The sequence below is a fragment of the Muntiacus reevesi genome, chromosome 3, assembly GCF_963930625.1.
Source record: "Muntiacus reevesi chromosome 3, mMunRee1.1, whole genome shotgun sequence".
Taxonomy (NCBI): Eukaryota; Metazoa; Chordata; class Mammalia; order Artiodactyla; family Cervidae; genus Muntiacus; species Muntiacus reevesi.
This window is the reverse complement of record NC_089251.1, coordinates 227,857,470-227,882,054: the sequence shown is the minus strand read 5'-3', so window position 1 is coordinate 227,882,054 and position 24,585 is coordinate 227,857,470. Positions and strand designations below refer to the sequence as shown.

At 36.2% G+C, this 24,585-nt stretch overlaps 1 protein-coding gene across 1 annotated transcript in view; it reads right to left on the bottom strand.

Moving 5' to 3' along the window:
* Nucleotides 1-536: 536 nt before the first annotated feature.
* Nucleotides 537-24,585, bottom strand: part of ARL6IP6 (ADP ribosylation factor like GTPase 6 interacting protein 6) — a 34,587-nt gene continuing 10,538 nt past the window's right edge. Inside the window, exons 3-4 of the mRNA XM_065931558.1 lie at nucleotides 24,205-24,337; nucleotides 537-1,996 (exon numbers count right to left, since the gene is read on the bottom strand). Of these exons, the coding sequence (XP_065787630.1) occupies nucleotides 1,903-1,996; nucleotides 24,205-24,337 (227 nt within the window). The 3' untranslated portion in view covers nucleotides 537-1,902. The remainder of the gene's footprint in view (nucleotides 1,997-24,204; nucleotides 24,338-24,585) is intronic.

Here is a 24,585-nt window from a genome sequence, read left to right as displayed (position 1 = left end):
AAAGAAACAGAGCTCCAGAAGAAGTAGCTTAAGAGATACATACTGAATATTTATATGTATTCATATTATATAGATATAGTATCTTACAGAGATTTACATGTAAAGGGTCTACTAGATTTTTCTTAAGTCATAAGACATAAAAATCTGGAAGAAGTTATCCAAATTTGAGGGTGTTGGGGAGTTCTTAGGGGTAGAGGGAAGAAAAACTGATTTTGATTCCTTTGCAATAGAAGAGCCCTTTAGAGCCAAGGTTACTGGGGAAGGGAGAAGGAGAAGGGTTCCGGGGGTGGGGAAGACGACCTATTCCTTACTCTGCAAGGAATAATTAAGCCATGGGATATGTGTGTATGTGAGTGTGTGTGTGGAATAATTAAGCCATGGGATGTGAGTATATGTGTGTAATATGTGTGCCTTACAAAAACACCCACTTCCCCTATTAATCTAAACACTTTAGATAATTTAAATTAGAGAGAACAGCATTTGGCATTTCCAGTGAAAGGTTTTTGAATGGTAAAAGGAAAAAAAAAAGTTAAGACTTTTAGAAACATTATTAAATCATTTACTCAGTAACAACAATCAGCAGGTAACATGAACAAGTGTAGATATTCATTTCCCATCTGGCCTGAGTAAGCACTTTCGCTACACAAAGCTACCCTAAGGCAGGTTTTCCTGTGGCCAGGGAAATCAGTATCTTAAACAGTCCATCTTTCTAAAATTCAGGTGACTATTCCTAAGCAGTTTCCTATTTGGAAAGGAACTGGAACAATTAAGGCTTAATTAGAATGAGAACAAAAACAACACAATTACAAAAGAACATTTAAATAGGAAAATAAGGAAACTATACATAAAAAATTATACATGCACACACACTGTATCAAAATACTTTTTCTATTTTGGTAACCAAATTTTGGAGATTAGAAACAAACTAATTCAAGCATTCCTAAAAATAAAAATGTCAAGTCTATATTTATTAAAAACAAGATAGTATCAGTTCTGTTGAAGTAATCATATATGCACCAAGATAAATATTTGGCATTGTGAAAATGTTAAGAGGGAATAGCTTTTAAATCTCCTCAATATTATCATTCCTTAAATAATTAAACTTTTTTCAGTTACTTTTTTGTTAAAAATAAGTTTACTTAGTTTTAAATGTGAGGCCAATGTGCTTTTCTTAAAAGACAAAATACTTATTAAAAATGGGAAGTATTAGGTTTGCACCAGATAAAAAATAACATTTACATTTGCCTAGATGCAACAATTTAAAAAGATACAAATTCAATATATAGTAGGAAAATATGTAAAAAAAAAAACAACGCAAAGAATCATACCCCGTTAAAAAAATAAGTGCACCTTCTATTGATTATATATTGAAAACTAAATATTCTGATTTAAAAGTAGCTTCTATAAAATGTCAAAGTAGGTGGCATTGTTTGCTTTTCTAATACAATGAATAAATAAGAAGTATTTCTATCTCAAAAGTACTAACAGTATTTCTTAGCAAAAATGTAGTATATACATGTAAAGGCAGGCTTTGATACAGGATGTTCTGCACCCAGGCTTCTGAGTTTGATTTCCATTAAAATGTTTTCTACAACTTATAAGGACAACACACACAAAAGTAAAAAGATGAGGTATACATCTTACACTTTTAAGAACTACTTGAAACTTAATACTTAAATATTCCCAATGCCTAGGCTCTAGAATGATGCTTAACCTCTGAGCCACCAGGGAAGCCCTAGAATGATGCTTAAAAATTCCTCCATAATGATGATGATATGACATGTATTTGAACCACATAATAAGCAGCAACTTTCTTGGTCTTCCGAGTAGGCAGTGATGTTCTTCAGTTATTACAAAGTAATCATGACTAAGTTTTGTCCAGTATTTTTCTTCAGTGTGGGTTTACATGAGGCACCAAGCTACAGTAAGAGCAGCTACAATGCCATTCAAAATTGCCATACTATAGCCCATGTGGAAGGAATGTCCGGTCATTTTCCTAGGGAGAGAAAAAAAACAGATGAAAAAAAGGAAAATGTAATTTGGTATAACAAAGACACTATCAGTTTTTACTGAAAATGCTTACAACCTGGAAACACGTTTCCCAAACATTGTTTATACATTAATACACAAGTTAAAAAAGAATATTAGACAGCTGCAGGATTAGTAAAGATGTAAGCTCTCTGTCAAAAACTATCTTGTTATCAAATATAATTTTTCAATCTCATTAATTGGAGTAAACTGCTGTTTGATCTCCTAACTTCTTTACTCTGCTTCACAGTCACATGTGTGTACCATCACCTAATTCTAAAATATAAATCTTTTTACTAATCCATTATAAGCATATTTTTTCATTTAAATTAGCATTGGTTTCCCCACTCTCTTGTTCTTACTGGTAATTTAAAATACATATTTTTTCCAGCATTTGTCCTACTTGTACCATGTTTTCTTAGATTACATGAAACTCTACTTTTTCTCCGAGTACTAAAAACAGCATTTGTCCATACGTAAATCATTAACAGATTACGTCTATTATAAGCATTTCAGTTTTCAACTCAATAGGTTACTTAATTTAGGTGGCTTTCAGTGGGTTCCCAGGTGTCAGTAAAGACACTGTTTTATGATTACTATGAGGGCCAGCTGGCTCATGTGCACATATTTTCCCTGACATTTGTTCCCTTGATCATGGAGCAATTTTACTTATTTTACTACATTTTCTTAACATTCTTTACACTAACTCTATTGCAGTAATACTCTTTGCTTATCCTAATAAGGATGAGACATGCTAAAAAGAATAGAAAGTAGTGTCCAATTGGTGTCAAAAGCAGAAAAGAATCTTCTCAGTGGAGCAATCCAAATCGAGGACATAGAGGGAGGTATACTAGTAGTAGTAAGAATGTCAAGTTGTTAAGTATTAAATAATAAAGGCCCTGGACTGAGAGGGTTACCATGCCCCTTGTCCTCTTTAATAAGCACAGATCAAAATCAGGGAAGTATTTAGATAAAAATTAACATCTGAAGAGCACCTTATTATAATGATTCCAGTCCAGTAAAATCAGGAGCAAAGATTAAAGAATTCACACTTTTCAAATAACAGCCCCTTTGCATTCACCTGGGACTACAGAAGACTTGTATTCTGAGAGCCTCCTGTTCTGGTCTATGGGAGTTATTACTCTCTCCACTCAATCTTTCTCATCTGGGACCAGTTTAAGATGCTTCTCATTTGCTCATAAGGGCTATTCTACCTAGCTGTATAACCTATTTGGTAAAATAAAACAGATAACACTAAATAGTTTGCCCCTTTAAGAAAAAGAAATTCCTCTAACAAAAGCTGGTGAACAGAAATCTAATTTTAACTGTCAACATTATCATTCATTGTAAAAACAAAACATATCACTGACCTGAGAATATTTAAATTTACACTAACAAAGTTAATCATGGAACAGAATTTCAGGACTTTATTGTTCTCTTTTACTAGTCTGAGACCCCACATTCCAATAAAAATAGAAAAATCTCTAAACTACAGCTCATTAGACATTAGGAAATTATAATAGCTACAATGCTGACATAATTGAATTTTACTGACTCACAAACCAGTAAAACAATGAATTTTAATAACACTGAAGAAATACTCCAGAGCAGTGGTTCTTATTCTTTCTACCACCTTAGACAAACCATGCTCCCACTGCGAACACTGTAGTGGTTGTCATGCATGTACTGCCAGGCGAGGGACTAAAAATATTTGAGGAATTTCTAGTTTAAAACTGCTTTTTAAATTCACATGATTTTCCTCCCTGAAGAAAGGAAACCTTGGCAGGTTTTCTCTTCTATGACCTACTTGTGATCTTTGAAGTCCTGTAAAAAACTGAAGGTACTTTGATTCCCCTTTGTCAAATACTCCATAAGATGTTATGGAAAAACCTGAACAAACTTTTAGCCAACCCAATATAATGAAAATTAACATGTGACTTCATTTAACATACTAATTCAAAAATTTAAGACCTGACTATTCATTTGACCATTTAAAAATAAATACAGAAATACACAGAGAACTCAATGACAAAACCAGGATGTTTCCTAAAGTAAATGTTAGAATTCCTAACTGTGGATTTTATTATGCTGAGATACAGTTCTATTCCACCACAATACATTTCTGAAATCAAAACGGAAATGGGAAACATTAAGAAAAAAATACTAGAAAAAAAATACGGTTACAAAGCAAAGTTCATAATAATACAACTTTTTCTATATCCTAAAAGATTATAGTTATAAGAAGGCACCATTTTGTTTTGTTTCTAAAGAAAACAAAACTTTTTTGAGTTTTGAGTTTTTTGAGTACAAAAAAGTACTCATGTGAATCCTGTTAGTGGTTAACAGTCTTTGAGAGACAGTTTTGAGGGACAGCTTTGCCACTTTCAAGGGGTATGAAGCCAGAATTTGACCACTGAGCCTCAATTTCCCAAAATGGAAATAAAAAGAAAGTCTACTCCTATAAAGTTATGAGAATCAGGTATCTGGCAATACCAAATAATCAATAGATGTTAAAAAAAAAAAAAACAGATGTTAGCCACCATCTACTACGGAAAAGAAAGCTTAGCTATAGATGAGATTTTGAAAAATTCTTTTGATCTTCTACTTCAATTCTTGTTTCTAAGTAAAACACCTAAATCTAGACCCAAGCCAAATCAAAACAGAGGAACAGGAACATACAAGCAGACTCAAGAGGTGGAGGGAAGAAAGAGACCGAAGAACTACAGGTTTGCATTTGTGTGTGTGTTTCTGCTTGGTATTACCCTCTTCCAAAAAGTTCATAATCACTTCTGCCTTTATAATTCACAAGGGAACTCAAGACTTCCACTATTTCGATCTAGATTTGTAGTCTAGATATGTGCCTTCTAGCGATATAGTTATACTGACATCTAACAAACTTGTAAAGTGACTAAATCATGAAAGAACTACACCTTATTTTCATTTATTCAGGAATGGAATACATTTCAAATTTAAGATTCAAATTAATTCAATGATTCTGGCAATTTAACTTAGTCGTACTGTTGAACTACAAGTTAAAGCACTGAATAAGCCACTACCATAAGTCTCAAATAAATTACCTTTGTTTATTTCAGAGAGAGACCAAACAGATGGGCAGCTCTTTTCTTCTCTGCTTCGTATTTACTGCTTTTCCTCTAATCACGGCCTGGTTGACTCCAGACTGCATCTCTGTACTGCACAGTGCTGCGCTCAGTCGCTCAGTCATGTCCAGCTCTGTGTGGTCTCATGGACTGGGCCCGCCAGGCCCCTCTGTTCATGGGGATTCTCTAGACAAGAATACTGGAGCGGGCTGCCATGCCCTCCTCTAGGGGACCTTTCCAACCCAGGGATCGAACCCAGGTCTCCCTCACTGCAGGCGGATTCTTTACCGTCTGAGCCAATACTACACAGTAGTCTTCACTCTCTTGAAGTCTTCATTCATATACCATATTAATTCCTATATTTCCTTTCCCTCACATATATTCCACATTTCAGACACGCTTCTTATGACAGAACTCTTTCAATTTAATACAGAAACATCACTGCCAACTGATTTTGCTCTGAGCAGAAAGCTCTCTGCGTGCCAGTAAGAAATTATATTAAAGTCTTACATTAACGACCAACTGGCTATTTGTCTGTGTGTCTGACTGGCTCAGTTAGGAGACAGGATGACTAGCTGATACTAATCTATTCCTTCTTCACACATCTAAGCTGCCTTTTACTGCTCATTCTCTCCCTAGCCAAGACCTCTCTAATGCCAAAAGAATTTTAAGTTGTGTGAGCTTTGATTGGAGTTAACTATCAGTTCTTTACCTCCAATCAGAAATTCTTAACCCAAATCCAAAATCTGAAAGAAAATACTAAACCTCACCACATTTCAATCACTTGCAAAGCATTTCTCTTACGTTTCTTTCAGAAACACAAACAAAACGATACAACAAATTACTTGCAAATATTTCTGAGGAAGATGAAACTGTCAGTATTCCAATTAACTTTACCAGTGTTATTTAAGAAATAAGGGTTAGAATTTCAAAGAGAAAGCTTTCCTCCCTGAGGAAATGCTGTCTCTCATTAAGGAAAAAACAATATATATTACATTCACCCTTTATACTCTAAAGTTCCTTTTTCTGTTGTTGAAGAAAGTCTTTATTTCTTCTTCACTTTTTTAAATTATTTTTTTTAATTGGAGTAGAGTTGATTTACAATGCTGTTAGTTTCTGCAGTACAGCAAAGTGAGTCTGTTATATATTTATACACACGTATATCCACTCTTTTAGATTCTATTCCTGTAGGTTTAATACTCTATTAAAGAGTCTCCTGTGCTATACAGTAGGTTCTTACAGTAGTGCGTATATGTACCAGGTGGCGCTAGTGGTAAAGAACCTGCCTGCTAAAGCAGGAGAGATAAGAAAGCAGTTCAATCCCTGGGTTGGGAAGATTGCCTGGAGGAGGGCATGGCAACCCATGCCAGGATTCGTGCCTGGAGAAGCCCATGAATAGAGGAGCTGGAGGGCTACAGTCCATGGGATCGCGAAGAGTCAGACACAACTGAAGCTACTTAGCGTAGCAAGCACGTGCATGTCAGTCCCAGTCTCCCAATTTATTCCTCCCGCCCCCTCTCCCCCTTGGTAACTGTATTTGCTTCCTACATCTGTGACTCAGTTTCTGTTTTGTAAATAGGTTCATTTGTACCATGTGCTTATATTTCACATATAAGCGGTATCATATGATATTTTCTTTCTCCATCTGACTTACTTCACTTGGTATGATGGTGTCTAGGTCTATCCATATCACTGCAAATGGCACTATTTCATTCTTTTTAATGGCTGAGTAATATATACTTACCACATCTTCTTTATCCATTCCTCTGTCAGTTGACATTTAGATTGCTTCCATGTCCTGATTATTTAAATAGTGCTACAATGAACATGGTGGTGCATGGATCTTTTTGAATTATGGTTTTCTCTGGATTTATGTCCAAGAATGGGACTGCTGGATCATACGGTAGCTCTATTTTTAGTTTTTAAAGAAACCTCCAGTGTTTTCCATAGTAGCTGCACCAATTTATATTCCTACCAACAGTGTAGAAGGATTCCCTTTTCTCCACACAATCTACAACATTTAATGTTTGTTGATTTTTTGATTATGGCCATTCTAACTAGTATAAGGTGATACCTCACTGTAGTTTTGATTTCCATTTCTCTAGTAATTAGTGACATTGAGCATCTTTTCATATGCCTTTTGACTAGCTCTATGTGTTCTTTAGAAAAATGTCTCGTTGGATTTTCTGTCCACTTTATTTTATTTTCTTTTGATAGTGAGATATATGGACTGTTTATATATTTTGAGATTAATCCCTTTTTGGTCACTTTGTTTGCAAGTATTTTCTTCTATTCTGTGGGTTTTCTTTTCATTTCCTTTATGGTTTCCTTTGCTGTGCAAAAGCTTTTAATTAGGTCCCATCTGTTCATTGCTCTTGGAAGTGGATCAAAAAAGATCTCACTGCGATTTATGTCAGAAAGTGTTCTGCCTATGTTTTCGTCTAAGAGTTTTATAGTATCCAGTCTTATATCCAGAGTTTATTTTTGTATATGGTGTCAGAGAATGTTCTAATTTCATTCTTTTATATGTATCTGTCCAGTTATCCCAGCACTATTTATTGAATGCACTGCTTTTCCTCCACTGTATATTCTTGCCGCCTCTGTCATGGACCCGGTGACCATAGCTGCACGGGTTTACCTCTGCGCTTTCTATCTTGTCCCACTGATCTGTATATTTCTGTTTTCTGTGCCACGATCATTCTGTTTTGATTAAAGTTCTTTATTTTATAATTTTCTCCCCTTTCCATTAAACTTCACCAAAATTTATAGCATGAGTTCTTTATACCAGGCAATATACATGGGAGACAAGGATGTGTCTAGTGACACAGTGTGCTAAGTGCTAAAGTTCTGCAGACACTTCTGCAGAAGACAAAGAAGCTGTGTGGTTTGTAGAAGGGGAGAGATTTTAATTTTTTTTTTTTTTTTTTTTTTTTTTTAATATTATTTTATTAGTTGGAGGCCAATCACTTTACAACATTTCAGTGGGTTTTGTCATACATTGACATGAATCAGCCATATAGTTACATGTATTCCCCATCCCGATCCCCCCTCCCACCTCCCTCCCCACCCGACTCCTCAGGGTCCTCCCAGTGCACCAGGCCCGAGCACCTGACTCATGTATCCCACCTGGGCTGGTGGTCCGTTTCACCATAGATAATATACATGCTGTTCTTTCAAAACATCCCACCCTCACGTTCTCCCCCAGAGTTCAAAAGTCTGTTCTGTATTTCTGTGTCTCTTTTTCTGTTTTGCATATAGGGTTATCGCCACCATCTATCTAAAGTCTACAAGCAATAAATGCTGGAGAGGGTGTGGAGAAAAGGGAACCCTCTTACACTGTTGGTGGGAATGCAAACTAGTACAGCCACTATGGAAAACAGTGTGGAGATTTCTTAAAAAACTGGAAATAGAACTGCCATATGACCCAGCAATACCACTTCTGAGATTTTAATTTTAAAAGAACAGTCAGTACCTGAGCTAAAATTGAGTATGATGAATTCAGCATTCTAAACAAATAACAGTATGTGCAGGAGCAACACACATGGAGAATGCAGGAAATGGTTAATAGTTTAGCATGGTGAGAGAGGAGGACTTGGAAAACTAACTCTCCTTCCACGGGGTGGAGGTGGGGGGGTTAAACCTGGCTCTAATATTTATAGGACTACTTCAGCCTCCTTGAAAATCTAATTCCCATCTTTAAAGTAAGGTTAATAATTCCTCTCTTTAGTGCTGCTGTGAAGACTGAAAGAGATAATGTTAACAAGTACTTGTTGCAGTGTTTTGAACGTACTGAGCACACAATCATTAACACAATAAATGTCAACCATTCTTTTTCGTGCTGGACTGGCTGGAGTTAATGAGAGAGAAGGAAGAACTGAAGGTGAGGCCAGGTTTCCCACTTTACTGGCTGGATGAAACATCACTCATCATGATAGGGAACCCAAAATACAGGTTGATACAAAGTGGGAAATTTTAGATGTATTAAACTGCAAATACCTATGGGATACTGAAGTAAAAACTCCTAGTAAGCAATAGGAAATACAAATGAAAATTAAAAGGGAGGTTCTCAGGAGAGAGACTCAGGATAGGATAGGCAGACTCAGAAGTCTATTTCTCAGAGTAGTAGCTTATGAAAAGGGATTCCACAAGTGCCAAATAGGGATCAGAAAGCTGGAAAGAAAAAACAAAACAGAAGGGAGCAGTGTCAGAGAAATTAAGAAAGAAAATCATTTTGAAAAGGAATATTAAACTTTCAAATAATGGATTGAAAATGAATTTTAAATTTTATAATTAAGAGTTCTGTGGTCAATTTAAGGAGAAAAAAATTTAGTCTAGGAGTGACTGCACAACATATGTTGTAGCAACTATAGTTCACTGTGAAATGGGGACTCTCTCTTCTCTAGTCTTACAAGATACTTAACTATGAAGAGATTTAGGCATGAAGATTTTTTCTCTAATACAGGAGAAACTTGAATGGTTAAAAAAAATCCTAACAAGAACACTGGGTATAAAGGAAAGGCTGCAGTGAGAAGGGGCAATATACACAGCACAGGAAGTAGAATTAAGTTTGGGCAGGGAGAAGAACCCTTTATCCTCTGAAATACAAGGAAAAATGGTATGCTGGAAGTGGATGTAAATTAAGTTTGTAATTAATTTCATGAAAGAGGGAGGAAGAAGCAGGAAGTTCCCTCATGATGAACTTTCATGAAACTGGAAGTGAGGTCCACTGAAAACTAAAATGCAAAGTGAATATGTGGAATAGACACAGAAAAAAAATGGGACAGGGATGTAGGATGAATGGATGGATGTGCTGCTAATCACTTCAGTTGTGTCTGACTCTGTGTAACCCTATGGACTGTAGCCCACCAGGCTCCTCTGTCCATGGGATTCTCCAGGCATGGATGGACAGTACTAGCTAGTAAGATTCTAGTTCAGAATATGAAGGTTGTGAACTCTAGTCATTCAGATCTTAGTTTGGATGATTCATCTCTTAGTCTCTTCATCCTTTCTATATGGAACACCACAGCACTTGACCCATTTTAGAATGGATTTGAGGTCTTCTGCTGTTTCAATGTTTTGCTAGCTTTGCTGCAGGCTCTCTTCTACCTGACCTTCCTTTTACCTCTCTAACTTTACAATTTTTCAGGGCAGGCACTTCATCTCTGTACAAGGCCTGGTAAAAGGAAGCTAGTTTTACTTACAGTTCCTAACAACTGTGACCAAGTTTTGATGTATTTACTTTGGCTTTCCATTTTAAAGTTTCTAATTATTTTTCTTGCCAATAACTTATTTCTCCTAGTCTATTTCTTAATCCTGAAAAACACTTACTATACTTGGGAAGAAAGAAACTTGTAGACTCACAATCTAGAAGAAGTGAGTAAAGTTAATACAACGGGTTTTTATAACTGTCTTGTGTTGTGTGTGTGTTTGCTCAGTCATGTCCGACTCTTCGCAACCCCATGGACTGTATCCTGTCAGGCTCCTCTGTCCATAGGATTTTCCAGGCAAGAATACTGGAGTGGGATGTTATTTCCTTCTCCAATAACTGTCTTACTTTGTTATAATTTTAAACATCCTCAAGCTGTAAGCTTTCTTGTTTGTTCAAATGGCCTTTAGAGAACCATTTATCATCATTTATTCACTAAAACTTAGATGTGCAGTAAAAGTTAACCTGTTTACCATTTAGGTGTGAAGGAATTATTATGGGCTTCCCTTGCGGCTCAGTTGTTAAAAGAATCCACCTGCAATGCAGGAGACCTGGGTTCGATCCCTGGGTTGGGAAGAACTCCTGGAGAAAGGAAAGGCTACTCACTCCAGTATTCTGTCCATGGGGAAGTAATTATTATAAATTAATGTAAAATGGGATTTTTTTAAAAGTGTGCCATATCCTGACAACTATAAAACTAAGCTGAACAGACAAGTCCACTTGATCTTGTAAACATATATGTGTGTGTATATACATATATTTCTTAGATCTTTAGAAACTTTATAAGCAATGTCTAATTTCAGAGTGGTCCTCTAAGGAAGGCTTAGCAAACTAGGACACACCTGTCCTGCCACCTGTTTCTTTTTATTGGAACGTAGTCTCACTCATTCCTTTATGTACTGTCTTTGGCTGCTTTGGTGCTACCATGGCAGAGTTGAAGAGTTGTGACAGGGACCACATGGCCCACAAAGTCAAAATACCACTTGGTCCTTTACAGAAAAAGTCTGCCAACTTTTGTCCTAAAGCCTCCCTATTCACAGTATAATCCACAGATTAGCAATGTATTAGCCTTGCCTGGGAATTCCTTAGAAATTCAGAATTGCAGAATGTACCCTGACATATTGAATCAAAATTTCTCTTCAGCCAGAACCTCTAGTGACTCTAAAAGCCTCAAAGTAAATACTATTACTATTTGGAAATATATAAATTAGCAAAGAGATTTCCTGGGAGATTATCACTTCAGAAATCTATCCCACTTCAAAAATCTATCCCAACTGATTTCCACTTGAAAGCTTCAAAGTTACTACAGTTTTAAACAAAAAAATACGTAAATTAAACAATGATAAAACATTATTTGTTTCACTGTATCATTATGTTCCTAAAACAGATTTTGACTTCTTTAGAATATTATAGGACAGATAACTCGAATAAGAAATCAGGTAAGAAACTATGCAGAAGTTAAAAAAAAAATTCTCCCATTTGTCCCTCTCTTGTTTTTGTGTATATTTACATTGCTAAGACAGTGGCTACACATTGGATGCATTGTATGACTATGTATGCATATATACATTTGTATTTCTTTAGCCTTTTTAAAAAAAAAAACATCTCAAAGTAATCTGTCAGGAGAAAATACAGCAAAATATTTTTAGAATGAAGTGCCAGAGAATAAGACTAAAACTATCATATTAGCTAGCTTACCAGATTATAAGTGTAACCCCTCAAGAAAATTAGAGATACCAAGGGAACATTTCATGCAAAGATGGGCACAATAAAGGACAGAAATGGTATGGACCTAACAGAAGCAGAAGATATTAAAGATAGGTGGCAAGAATACACAGAACTATACAAAAAAGATCTTCACAACCCAGATAATCACCATGGTGTGATCACTCACCTAGAGCCAGACATCCTGGAATGTGAAGTCAAGTGGGCCTTAGGAAGCATCACTACAAACAAAGCTAGTGGAGGTGATGGAATTCCAGTTGAGCTATTTCAAATCCTAAAAGACGATGCTGTGAAAGTGCTGCACTCAACATGCCAGCAAATTTGGAAAACTCAGCAGTGACCACAGGATTGGAAAAGGTCAGTTTTCATTCTAATCTCCAAGAAAGGCAATGCCAAAGAATGCTCAAACTACCGCACAATTGCACTCATCTCACATGCTAGCAAAGTAATACTCAAAATTCTCCAAGCCAGGCTTCAACAGTACATGAACCGTGAATTTCAGATGTTCAAGTTGGATTTAGAAAAGGCAGAGGAACCAAAGATCAAACTGCCAACATATGTTGGAGCATCGAAAAAGCAAGAGAGTTCCAGAAAAACATCTACTTCTGCTTTATTGACTAGGCCAAAGCCTTTGACTGTGTGGATTACAACAAACTGCAGAAAATTCTGAAAGAGATGGGAATACCAGACCACCTGACCTGCCTCTTGAGACATCTGTATGCAGGTCAGGAAGCAACAGTTAGAACTAGACCTGGAACAACAGACTTGTTCCAAATAGGAAAAGGAGTACATCAAAGCTGTATATTGTCACTCTGTTTATTTAACTTATATGCAAAGTACATCATGAGAAACGCTGGGCTGGAAGAAGCACAAGCTGGAATCAAGATTGCCAGGAGAAATATCAATAACCTCAGATATGCAGATGACACCACCCTTATGGCAGAAAGTGAAGAACTAAAGAGCCCTCTTGAGTGAAAGAGGAGAGCGAAAAACTTGGCTTAAAGCTCAACGTTCAGAAAACAAAGATCATGGCATCCGGTCCCATCACTTCATGGCAAACATGGACAAACAGTGGAAACAGTGGATAACTTTATTTTTTTGAGCTCCAAAATCACTGCAGATGGTGACTGCAGCCATGAAATTAAAAGACACTTACTCCTTGGAAGCAAAGTTATGGCCAACTTAGACAGCGTATTAAAAAGCAAAGGCATTACTCTGCCAACAAAGGTCCGTCTAGTCAAGGCTATGGTTTTTCCAGTAGTCATGTGTGGATGTGAGAGTTGGACTATAAAGAAAGCTGAGCACCAAAGAGCTGATGCTTTTGAACTGTGGTGCTGGAGAAGACTCTTGAGAGTCCCTTTGACTGCAAGGAGATCCAGCCAGTCCATCCTAAAGGAGATGAGTCCTGAGTGTTCACTGGAAGGACTGATGTTGAAGCTGAAACTCCAATACTTTGGCCACCTGATGCGAAGAGCTGCCTCATTTGAAAAGACCCTGATGCTGTGAAAGACTGAAGACAAGAGGAGAAGGGTATGATAAGAGGATGAGATGGTTGGATGGCATCACTGACTCAATGGACCAGAGTTTGAGTAAACTGTGGGAGTTGGTAATGACAGGGAGGCCTGGCTTGCTGCAGTCCATGGGGTCGCAGAGTCGGACAAGACTAAGCAACTGAACTGAAGTGAACTGAAGGTGTAGTTATATTTGGATGGAGTGATATATTTCAAGTGCATACACCACCCATATACACACATATGCATGTCTAGAGTCATATGGTTTTAGTAATCAAGATTACAAATACAGAAATAATTATTAAATGTGCTATATGATTATACTTGTATAAAAACAGAAATATTTACATATGTATAGTTTTTTTTTTAATCTGAGGTATAATCTGCAATCTGTTCACACTAGTTAATTCAGCATTATTCAAAATAAGATTTTGCAGTCGTTAACTAAGTTATACAATTCTGTGCTACATGTATTAATTCTACAATCATAAAAAAATCAATAAAGGGAAATTTTAAATCAGTCACTGTCCTGGCAAATAAATTTCTCAATTACTATTTGAAATAGAAATGCTATTAAAATATAAAAGCATTAGAAATATTACTGCACTGACTTCAAGGTTTCACTATAATCCTGAGCTAAGGGATTATCTAGAAAAACATTTACTTAAAAGATGTAAGGTGAGGAAAAAAATATAAATGTATATATATACACACGTAATGTTGAGCTATAATGCATCATTCTTAAAAATACATGGGGTTCTGAGGTGGTGCTAGTGGTAAAGAACCTGTCTGCCAGGGCAGGGAATGCAAGAGGCAAACTGGATCCCTGGGTCGGAAAGATCCCCTGAAAAGAGGCCATGTCAACCCACTCCAGTGTTCTCCAGCCTGGAGAATCCCACGGACAGAAAAGCCATTCTGAGCATTTACTCCATTGCATCATTAGCCTGATAATCAGACTAATGATGTGCATTATAAATAAGTGTCAGTTATAAAGTAGCCCCCATTTTAATGAAGCCAAGTTGATTTATCAATCTACACAATGGTAGACTATGTTAATAACAGAATTCAAAATTTCAACTTTAAGCAGTTCCTCGTTTTTTAAAAAGGATTTTCTTTTTCTTTAGTTTCCCAGCTATACTGCCAACTTCTCTAGTCCTTATGATCTCTTGAATCACTTCTGAATCTCCATTCTATAATAATTTATGCCTCATTTAGAATTTTACCAACTAGAAAATTTAATTGAATCACAACCTATGTTTTGCTGGTATGATATTAACTAACATAATAACATACAGGCACTGAAAGATCCTAACAATGAGCGGAGTTCTTTAACATAGAATTAAAATGTATGCATTTAAGTTATTTCTCATTGTATTACAGTTTCCTGAAAATTAAAGAGAAATAAATGTATATCTGGTTGGATGAAACTGCATACTAACTTACAGTCTAGTTTACTTATATATAGCAATCTGTTGCTACTGTTTAACTGCTAAGTCCTGTCCCACTCTTGCGACCCCACAAATTGTAGCCCACGTGGTTCCTCTGTTCATGGGATTTCCCAGGCAAGAATATTGGAGTGAGGTACCAGGTTGCCATTTCCTTCTCCAGGGATCTTCTCGACCTAGGGATTGAACCCACGTCTCCTACATTATTAGCAGATTCTTTACCACTGAGCCAGCAGAAAAGCTGTATATATAGCAGTTTACTTGGTTGCAAACTGAACTAAACATGTTAACTTTATTCATCAGTGTTATCAAGGTAGAAAAATGGCTAAGGACATCTATCTGTCCTGGATACTGTCCTTAGTTAGACAAAGTCCTTATTTGTTAGAAAGTTAGGCCAAATAGTACCAAAAAAAAAATGGGATTCCCAAGACTTTAGATTTCATAAGTCAGTTTAAAAATAACACCATGTCTTGTTGACAAACTTGTTTTGCCAAGAACAAGGTTCAAAAACCACTACCATGTACTATTAGCATTATTTAATACAAGAAAGAGCATATTATTATCAAAAGAACAGAATGGGGAAAAAATTTAAAGGATAAAAATCTAAAGATAAATAACAATTACTCAAGAAAATATAATTTGCAACCAGTGGTAGGCCACAGTCAGACATCCAGCTTAAATTATGGAAAGGAAAGAAAAGCTCTGGGACTACATCAGATTTATCACCTGATGTATCTGTTGCTTTACCTAGTAAACGTATTTATTGCCTATGAGTGTGGATATCACTGCTTTTAATCCCATTTTGGAGAGGGGGAAATTGATTCATAATTTATGAAGATTGTTGAACACATATAAAGGGTTCCAAGTACAACATTACCAAGTGCTATCTCTTAGGTATTTCTCACCCATGCTATTCTGTGCATATGGACACCTGTTGTCCATATGGGTTGTCTATTCAGCAACCCATACATGACACATTGTAAATTTGTGTATGCAAAAGCCATAGCAAATAGATGCAAAGCAAACAGCAGCTATATTACTTTATGAAAGTAACAAAGAAACCAAGAATATTTAATATGATCTCTTACAGGATTTTGTTACATCTATTTAACTCTCCATTCAGAATTTTAATGGAATATATAAAACGTATATTTTAACCCTTCACTTCAGAAACCTCTGTGCAATGCCATCAATATATTCATTAATAGTGACAGCTTTACAACTGATGGCTCCAAACAGTCCCTAGAATGAAGATAATGAATAATGAAATGATAGATAATGAAACGTCATGATACTCAAATAGCAAGGCCAAGTTCTTGATCTATCTCTTTTGTCAGTAGCTTCTCTCCAACTGCAATTAGCCATCTGACATCTGTTTCATTAGTCCATGGCAATAAAGAATATCTGATCTCACAAAGCGGCAACTCTCCAAAGTCTGTATAAAAGAGTCACACCATCATATTATTGTGTTCAATGTTAAATCTTGTGTGCTTAGAAAAGAAACTTCTAATTTAAATACTAAATCACCTACTTCTCTTGATCTTCAAGACTTATATTACTGATCAAGAACTCATAACCTCATTTCTATTATGATTTTACTATTTTGTTTGTACTGTATCTTAACCTGTAAGAAAAATAACGGCCCCAGTAATAAGAACAAGAACTTAGAGAAAACCTTTCACATACAAATGTAATGGAGATTTAAATATTTCAGCATCTGATTACATCCAGAACATTACACAGGAATAACATGTGAGATGTGTTAATTTTCACTCTGTAAAAGTTACCAAAAACAGTTTACCAAAAAGCAATTCAAATGAAAATCAACTGTTCACTTTCTTTCTTTCTTCTAATTTACTCTGCAAATACCAAATACCATTGCAACACAATTTAAAAAAAACAACAAGGTTGTACAGAAATGTTTAAATTGAATTAAAAGCATGTGTTTGTTGAAACTGAGTGTCCTAATATTCACAAATATCATTTGTGGTTGGAAGAAGCAGAAAGGTGGATAACTCAGAGTGATCCAGACAAAAAAACCAATAGCACCAGGAAGACAGTAGTTTGTATATTCACTATAGATTGCCAACCAAATTCTATATATTTTAACATTTTAGGAAATGCACAGATAAGACCATTTGAGAGGCACCTAAAGTACAAATGAAACAAAAGGGAGGGGGAAGGAAACAACCTTAAAAACAATGATATGGCCATTCAGTTCAGTTCAGATGCTCAGTTGTGTCCGACTCTTTGCGACCCATAGGACATGACAAAAACTGGTTAGAACCAACAAGGTCCATCATGGCAGAAGAGGGAACCCTCATCATATGCTCCCTGTAATACCTTAGTATCTAAATGATGCACCCACTAGCCCCATGACAGTTCTGAGGCTGACCATAAAAGGTCAGGAAGTAGATGGTGGCCAATCCTGAAGTTGCTGCCCCTTCCCCAAATTAATTGGGATAATCCCAATCACATATATTACCCATCACATACATTATCGTTTCCCAACTAAATTTACTTCTAGATTATAAACTAACATTTTTACCCTAGACAGGACCTATGATAATCATTGAGTTACCTAACAAGCTGATAACTATAAATCTGCAGCTACATCACTGGAAACAGTGGAAGACTTTATTTTCTTGGGCTCCAAAATCATCACAGTTGGTGACTGCAGCCTTGAGTTAAAAGATGCTTGCTCCTGGGAAGAAAAGCTATGACAAACCTAAACAGCATATTAAAAAGCAGAGACTTTACTTTGCCAACAAAGGTCCGTCTAGTCAAAGCTATGGTTTTTCTAGCAGTCATGTATGGATATTGAGAGTTGGACCATAAAGAAGGCTGAGCAATGAAGAAGTGACGCTTTTGAACTGAAGACTCTCGAGAGTCCCTTGGACTGCAAGGAGATCCAACCAGTCAATCCTAAAGGAAATCAGCCCTGATATTCATTGGAAGGGCTGATGCTAAAGCTGAAGCTCCAGTACTTTGGCCACCTGATACAAAGAACTGACTCATGATGCTGGGAAGTTTGAAGGCAGGAAGAGAAGGGGACGACAGAGGATGAAGTGGTTGGATGGCATCACCGACTCAATGGACATGAGTTTGAGCAAGCTCCAGTAGTTGTTGATGGACAGGGAAGCCTGGTGTGCTGCAGTCCATGGGGTCGCAAAGAATTGGACACTAATGAGGGACTGAACTGAACTGAGATGGCGTTTGTGCACAGGTAATGTGAAATGTGAGAAAAATCATTCTGAAGTGGAGCACTCTGGTCACTGACAGAAAACAGTGAAGGAGAGAATAGAGTGAGATTTTATTAATAAGAACAGACTTTAACTGGATTTGGCAATACTGCATGGGCAAAAGTGCCACAGAGCAAAGGCTCACAGCAAGTGCCTTTAATTGTCAATAAAATGACACTGCTTCAATCAGTGAAATTCTTCCTGTTGATTCGAGATTGGCAAACAAAAACAATAAACATAGTTAGGTGCCAGCTATGCCACATGCAAATTATTTGGCTTTGTGCAAGGCAAAAAAATCCCTTGGGACTCAGTGTCTTCATCTGTTAAAAAAAAATGGAGGACCTGTACGAATGATAACCCCTATGGGTGACTTAGAAGAGACCAAGTTCTCCAAAAACCTTTAATATGAAGGTCTAAGACATCCACAGTGATCCTAGAATATTTGTTAAAAAGTTGTACTTTTTAACAACTCAAGTACACATCTCCTATCTATACCTATCTTCCTCCCCATTTAGAAGGACTTAAATAAGTTCTCATGTTGCCACCAGCTCAGTCTGGAAAGAACCCCAAGATTCTTTTAGGTTTTGGGTTCTCTCTCTGACTGTAGTATCTTTACATGGGTGGTCATATACTTAAATACATTAACTCCTGAAAACTATAATTAAAGCAGATTACCATTATGTGAAATATTAACTACAGAGTCGGGCACGACTGAAGCGACTTAGCATGCATGCATGCATCGGAGGAGGAAATGGCAGTCCACTCCAGTCTTCTTGCCTGGAGAATCCCAGGGACAGAGGAGCCTGGTGGGCTGCCGTCTATGGGGTCGCACAGAGTCAGACACGACTGAAGCGACTTAGCAGCAGCAGCATACTGTTCAATTTGCCTGCTTGGAAATCACTAACAAAACCCAATGAGTGAACAGGGAAAACATAATGAATAGTGAACTAAAGATGTTGATTAAGTAGGATAGAAGAATAGGATAATGAATTATAAAGTAAGGCGAAGTAGGCAATGCCTAAACAGACACCCCAGGGAATCTAAAGTTACTGCCTCTGCCTCTAGCTCTTTAACAGATTTTTCAGAAACTAAGAAAATAATTTAAAAGTACAACTGACCTAAATTTCCTTTTCTGCAAACAAAGTGACTGCTTCCTAATCACGAAGTTTATGTGTTTGACAATGCAGTCTACCTTCTAACCCAGTAAAGTTTGCAAAATCAGCCTGACAACCATCTTTCTTAAAAATATGCCTCTGGGGGTTTTCCATGGAAGTCCAGTGGTTAAGACTCCGTACTTCCACTGCAGGGGGCATGGGTCTGAGCCCTGGTTGGGAAACTAAGATCTTGCATGCCTCAGTGAGTGGTCAAAAAAAAAAAAGCCTTTGAAGCCCATTAAGTAGCTGACTAAAAATACACCGTGCAAAGTTCTTTAACCATCTTATTTCCTAAAGGTTTTCCCTTGTGGCTCAGCTAGTAAAGAATCCACCTGCAATGCAAGAGACCTGGGTTCAATCCCAGTGTTGGGAAGATCCCCTGAAGAAGGTAACAGCTACTCACTCCAATATTGTGGACTGGAGAATTCCATGGACTGTATAGTCCATGGGGTTGCAAAGAGTCAGACACAACTGAGTGACTATCACTTTCCTAAAGGTCTGTGCGTATGTGAAAATGAAAGTTTCTCAGCTGTATCTGTTATGGACTATGTTTGTGTCCATTTCCTAACCACCCAATTCATGTCAAAACCTTACCCTCCAACTGACCATATTAGAAAGCGGGGCCTTTAGAGGTAGTTAGGATTGGATGAGAGTCATAAGAGTTAAGCCCTCATGAATGGGATGTGGGATAAGTGTTCTTGTAAAAGTCACAAGAGAGCTTGCATCCTCTCTCTGTCCTCTGCCCTGTGCGGATACAATCAGAAGGACGTCCTCTGCAACCCAGAAGATGGACCTCACCAGAAACTGACCAGCTGGCACCCTGATCTTAAGAATTACAGTCTCCAGAACTGTGGGAAATAAATTTGTGTTGTTCATGAGGCTTCCTAGGTGGCCTAAATGGTAAAGAATCTGCCTGCAATGCAGGAGACCAGGGTTTGATCCCTAGGTCACGAAGATCCCCTGGAGAAGGGACTGACAATCCACTCCAGTATTCTTGCCTGATGAATTCCATGGATAGAGGAACCTGATGGGCTACAGTCCATCAGGTTGCACAGAGTTGGACATGGCTGAATGACTAACACATGCACATGCATAAGCCACCCAGTTTATGGTACTTTTTTATAGCAGCTTGAACTAAGATAATACCTAACAAATATGAAAGTGTAAATATAAAAAAATTTTTTATGAGTGCAAAGGTTTTATTTCTTATCTCAACTTCTCTAATTAATTATTGATCCAAACTGTGACTTCATTAAATGTCTCATCTAAAATTTACTACATAACAATAAAGATTATTATTTTCTCCCCTCAAGGAGTTCATGTTTCTAAGGAAGTACAACTAATTGATAGCCATAGTAAATGTGGGCTTCTCAAATTTTTTTCCCACTCTACTAATTAGTTTAAAAAAATGCCCTTGGGTTTAAATCTGCAAAGGAGAGCAAATGACTGCTTTTTGTAAAAAACAAACCAATTAGACTTGATTATTTTATTCTCTTCATCCTTGATACTCATGATGGACTTAGAAATATGGAATATTTTTAATAATAATCTTAAAAAAATAAAGAGAAAATTCTCTTTGTTTTATGTCTCAAGGGGTTGCCCTGGTGGCTCAGTGGTAAAAAAATCTGCCTCCCAGTGTTTTATGTCTCAATTATAGTGTCTTTCTTTACTTTTTAATTAGTTAAGGAGACCTCTGTTTAATAAATTATCTTAGAAACTAGCTATCATTTATATTAGGTTTTCCTTAAAAAACAGATATATAGGATGATTGGTCTTTCAAATATATTTAAAACATTGAAACCTCAAAAAAATATTGAATAGAAAATGCTGTAAAAAAATTTAAATTAAAAATGGATTACAAATATCTATACTATGATCCCAATTTTCATTTTTAAAAAATGCTAAGAATGGAACGATGCACATTAAAATGTTGTCAGTCATTTTCTCTAATTAAGAGTTTTTCCATTATTTTTTTACCTTCTGAATTTTTAACAAAGAACCTGTACTTAATGTAATCAGAGGAAACATTTATATTAACATCAGTTTATTTTAAATAAAATATACCTAGCCTATTCTAAACATATTTTTGTAAAAGTGTGATGTTGAAAAATAAAATGCATCAATCTGATTTCTCAGAAAATAAAGTCTGAAGATTTTAACTTTCTTAAAAGGCAGAGTTGTTTCCCTGTACAAGCACTCACTCTGCTGGTGACAAAGAGAATGTACTTATACTCTGCCAGTTCTGAAGTAATTGCATTATTAGCTTCAAACACCAGAGGGCAGGGTTTTCACTATGAAAAAACTATCAATTATCACTGTTATATACCTTTTTTGGGTCTGTGGTTTCCGTTAATCTGTGATCAAATGCCACTGTATTTATTATGTCTTTTTGGGCTGTACTTCTGTTCAGTATATATGGATCAATTAAAATTACAGTTTGACTCCAATGAGCTAATAGCTGATTTGTATATAAAATTGGACTTCCCAATTTTGGGTGACTCAGACAGTAAGAATCTGCCTGCAATGCAGCAGACCCCGGGTTCAACCCCTGGTTTGGGAAGATCTTCTGGAGAAGGGAATGGCAATCCACTCCAGTATTCTTGCCCAGAAAAATTCCATGAACAGAGGAACCTGGGGGACTACAGTCCATGGGATTGCAAAGTCAGACATGAATGAGCAACTAAGACACACACCTATGTAAAATTAACTTCTCTCTACTTACCAATATTTAAGTCTCTGATCTGACACTATCTCATATTTGAATGACTAATAAAGACATTGAAAACTGAGGTCCATCACTACTGGTTCTAGTCTAATAAAAAATGCAAAGATAAATTTTAAGAAATTAGTTAAATGCCCTTAGAATTCCAGATCCTTAAAGGAACACTGAAATGCTGACTTCTAACTCTAAAAGCTTCTAACATATGAGTTTTAGGAATTCTGATGATAGTGGAAGTGAAGCTGAGAGGGAAAATATTCCAGAAGAAAGAACAGCAAGAGCAAAGCCAAAAGTTCACAGTCCGTTTAGAGAATGTCAGCGTAATCTGGTAACGGCTATGAGAGAGGGAGCACTGGAGAAAAAGCTGAAGATAAAGTTGGAAAAGCAGAGCAGGGTCACTTGGGGAAGGACTGTTAGGCAATACCTGGGAGTCAGACTTGCTTTTGAAAGAATCAAGAAAGCCACTGAAGACTTTTAAACTGTGACTAAGATCTGTTTTTATAAAGGCTGTAATACACAAGACAAATCAGAGTGAGAACCTGGGAGTAGGGGACTCCAAGGAGTAAAGTACCCTAACCAAGACTTTAAATAGGGCAAAATCACCGTGGGTGCTAAGACAAAGTATTCCAATAACACCTCAAAAGGCAAGAATGACTGGACTTGCTGAAGGGCTAAAGAGAGTGAAAAAGGGTTTCAGGCCTTGACAAGTAGGTGGATACTTATGTCTAGGACTAAACGTTTTAACAATTCTAAGTGCCAGGTGCTTTCTGACTCCAGGTGGCAAAATCTACTAAATACCTGGAAATATAGGACTAGAATTCAGGGGAGAACTGAGACATAAATAAGTAAAAGAAAAAAATAAATAAAACTAAGGTTTTTTTTGTGTGATTTATTGTATTATCTATATCAGACTCACACCCTCATTAAAGTTAACTGGTTGATGTCAATGAGCAGCAATAGAAAGTAACTCTGAATTGATTACTTAGCAAAATTAACTTTCGAACTGAATGTTACCCATGTAAATTATGTGAGGGCACTGCACCATTACATATAACTTAGTTTAGATTATTAATTAATCATTATCCACTCAAAACACACACACAAAATTTATTGGCAAGTATGTGATTTATGTTACATATATAGATAGGGATTTATTAAGATGTCTTAAATAAACTTATACATTTCATTTAAGTCAAAATTTTTGACTTAAAATTTTTGAAATCAAAATTTTTAAGGATATAAGACAGAAAAATGAATTTTAAAATAACAAAGAACATTAATAACAATGATTATTAGTAACTATCATTAGTATTAAACTTCTTATTTACAGAGTTCCTCAAACAGATTTCATTTGCTCTCTGAGTTGTCCATGGGGTGGGCAGGAACTGGTAGTAAAAACAGTACCAAGTATAATACTCTTGATAACATATGTATCATTAACAGAATTTATTTTCTACTCTTCATCCTCTTCTCCCACTTCTTCCAACCTTAAGTTTGTAGGATAAACTAGAGATCTTAGATGTTCTCATTTGGAAAATTTTACTTAAAACCAGTCTTCCTAACATAAACAAACTAGATTAGAATACTGATTACCAAATTTTCCGAAACTCTTGAAAATTCAGACCAAAGAAATTTAATGTTCCACTATAAAACAAATCTAATATTGTTTAGATATATAAACTGGGTGCCATAAATGCTTGCTAATTATTACACAGAGTTTAAATCTGAGGAAAACTTCAATCCAATTATTAAGTCTAACTATCCAAGCATGAATTTTTAATTCAGCCTTCATAAACTGTTTCAAATGAAATTTCATCCCAAAAGGATTCATAGCCGCCAAAGTTTCATACATCTTATTTTTTTAATTTAATTTTTAAAAATACCTTTGCATTATCTACATATAGAGTTTAAAATATTCTTCTCCACTTATCTAAGGACCGAGCCAAGCTGTACTTTATAAAGATTGGGACCTCAAAGTACTATTTCAAAAATAAGCAACCTCTTGCTTCTATTTTAGTATGTTCAACAGAGCTGGAATGGGTTGGAAAAAAAACAAAACAAAACAGGAATACTTACTTGAACCTGGCAGGTGAAAGAGGAGTAGGAGGAAACATTCCTGGTTCAAAAGAATCAAAATAAGTCACTGTCCAAGAAAAGCTGCAGCAGGAGAATCCAGCAGTTAGGGAGATTATAAGTAGAGTCCAGAATCCTTAATGGGGAAAGAGGAGAAAACGTGAATTATTAACACCAAAGCAATTAAATTAACTCAGATCACGTTCAGAAGATCATACATATTTCTAATCTTCTAAATTATATTTAAGTGATAAAAGAGATAGAAGCCTAAGAGAAAATCTCTTGTGGAAGTGTAAAATATTAAAGCAAAACTAGAAGTCATATCAATGAATATTTTAATTCAATTATAATTTACTATGTGGAAAAGAATACAAGTTCAACTTA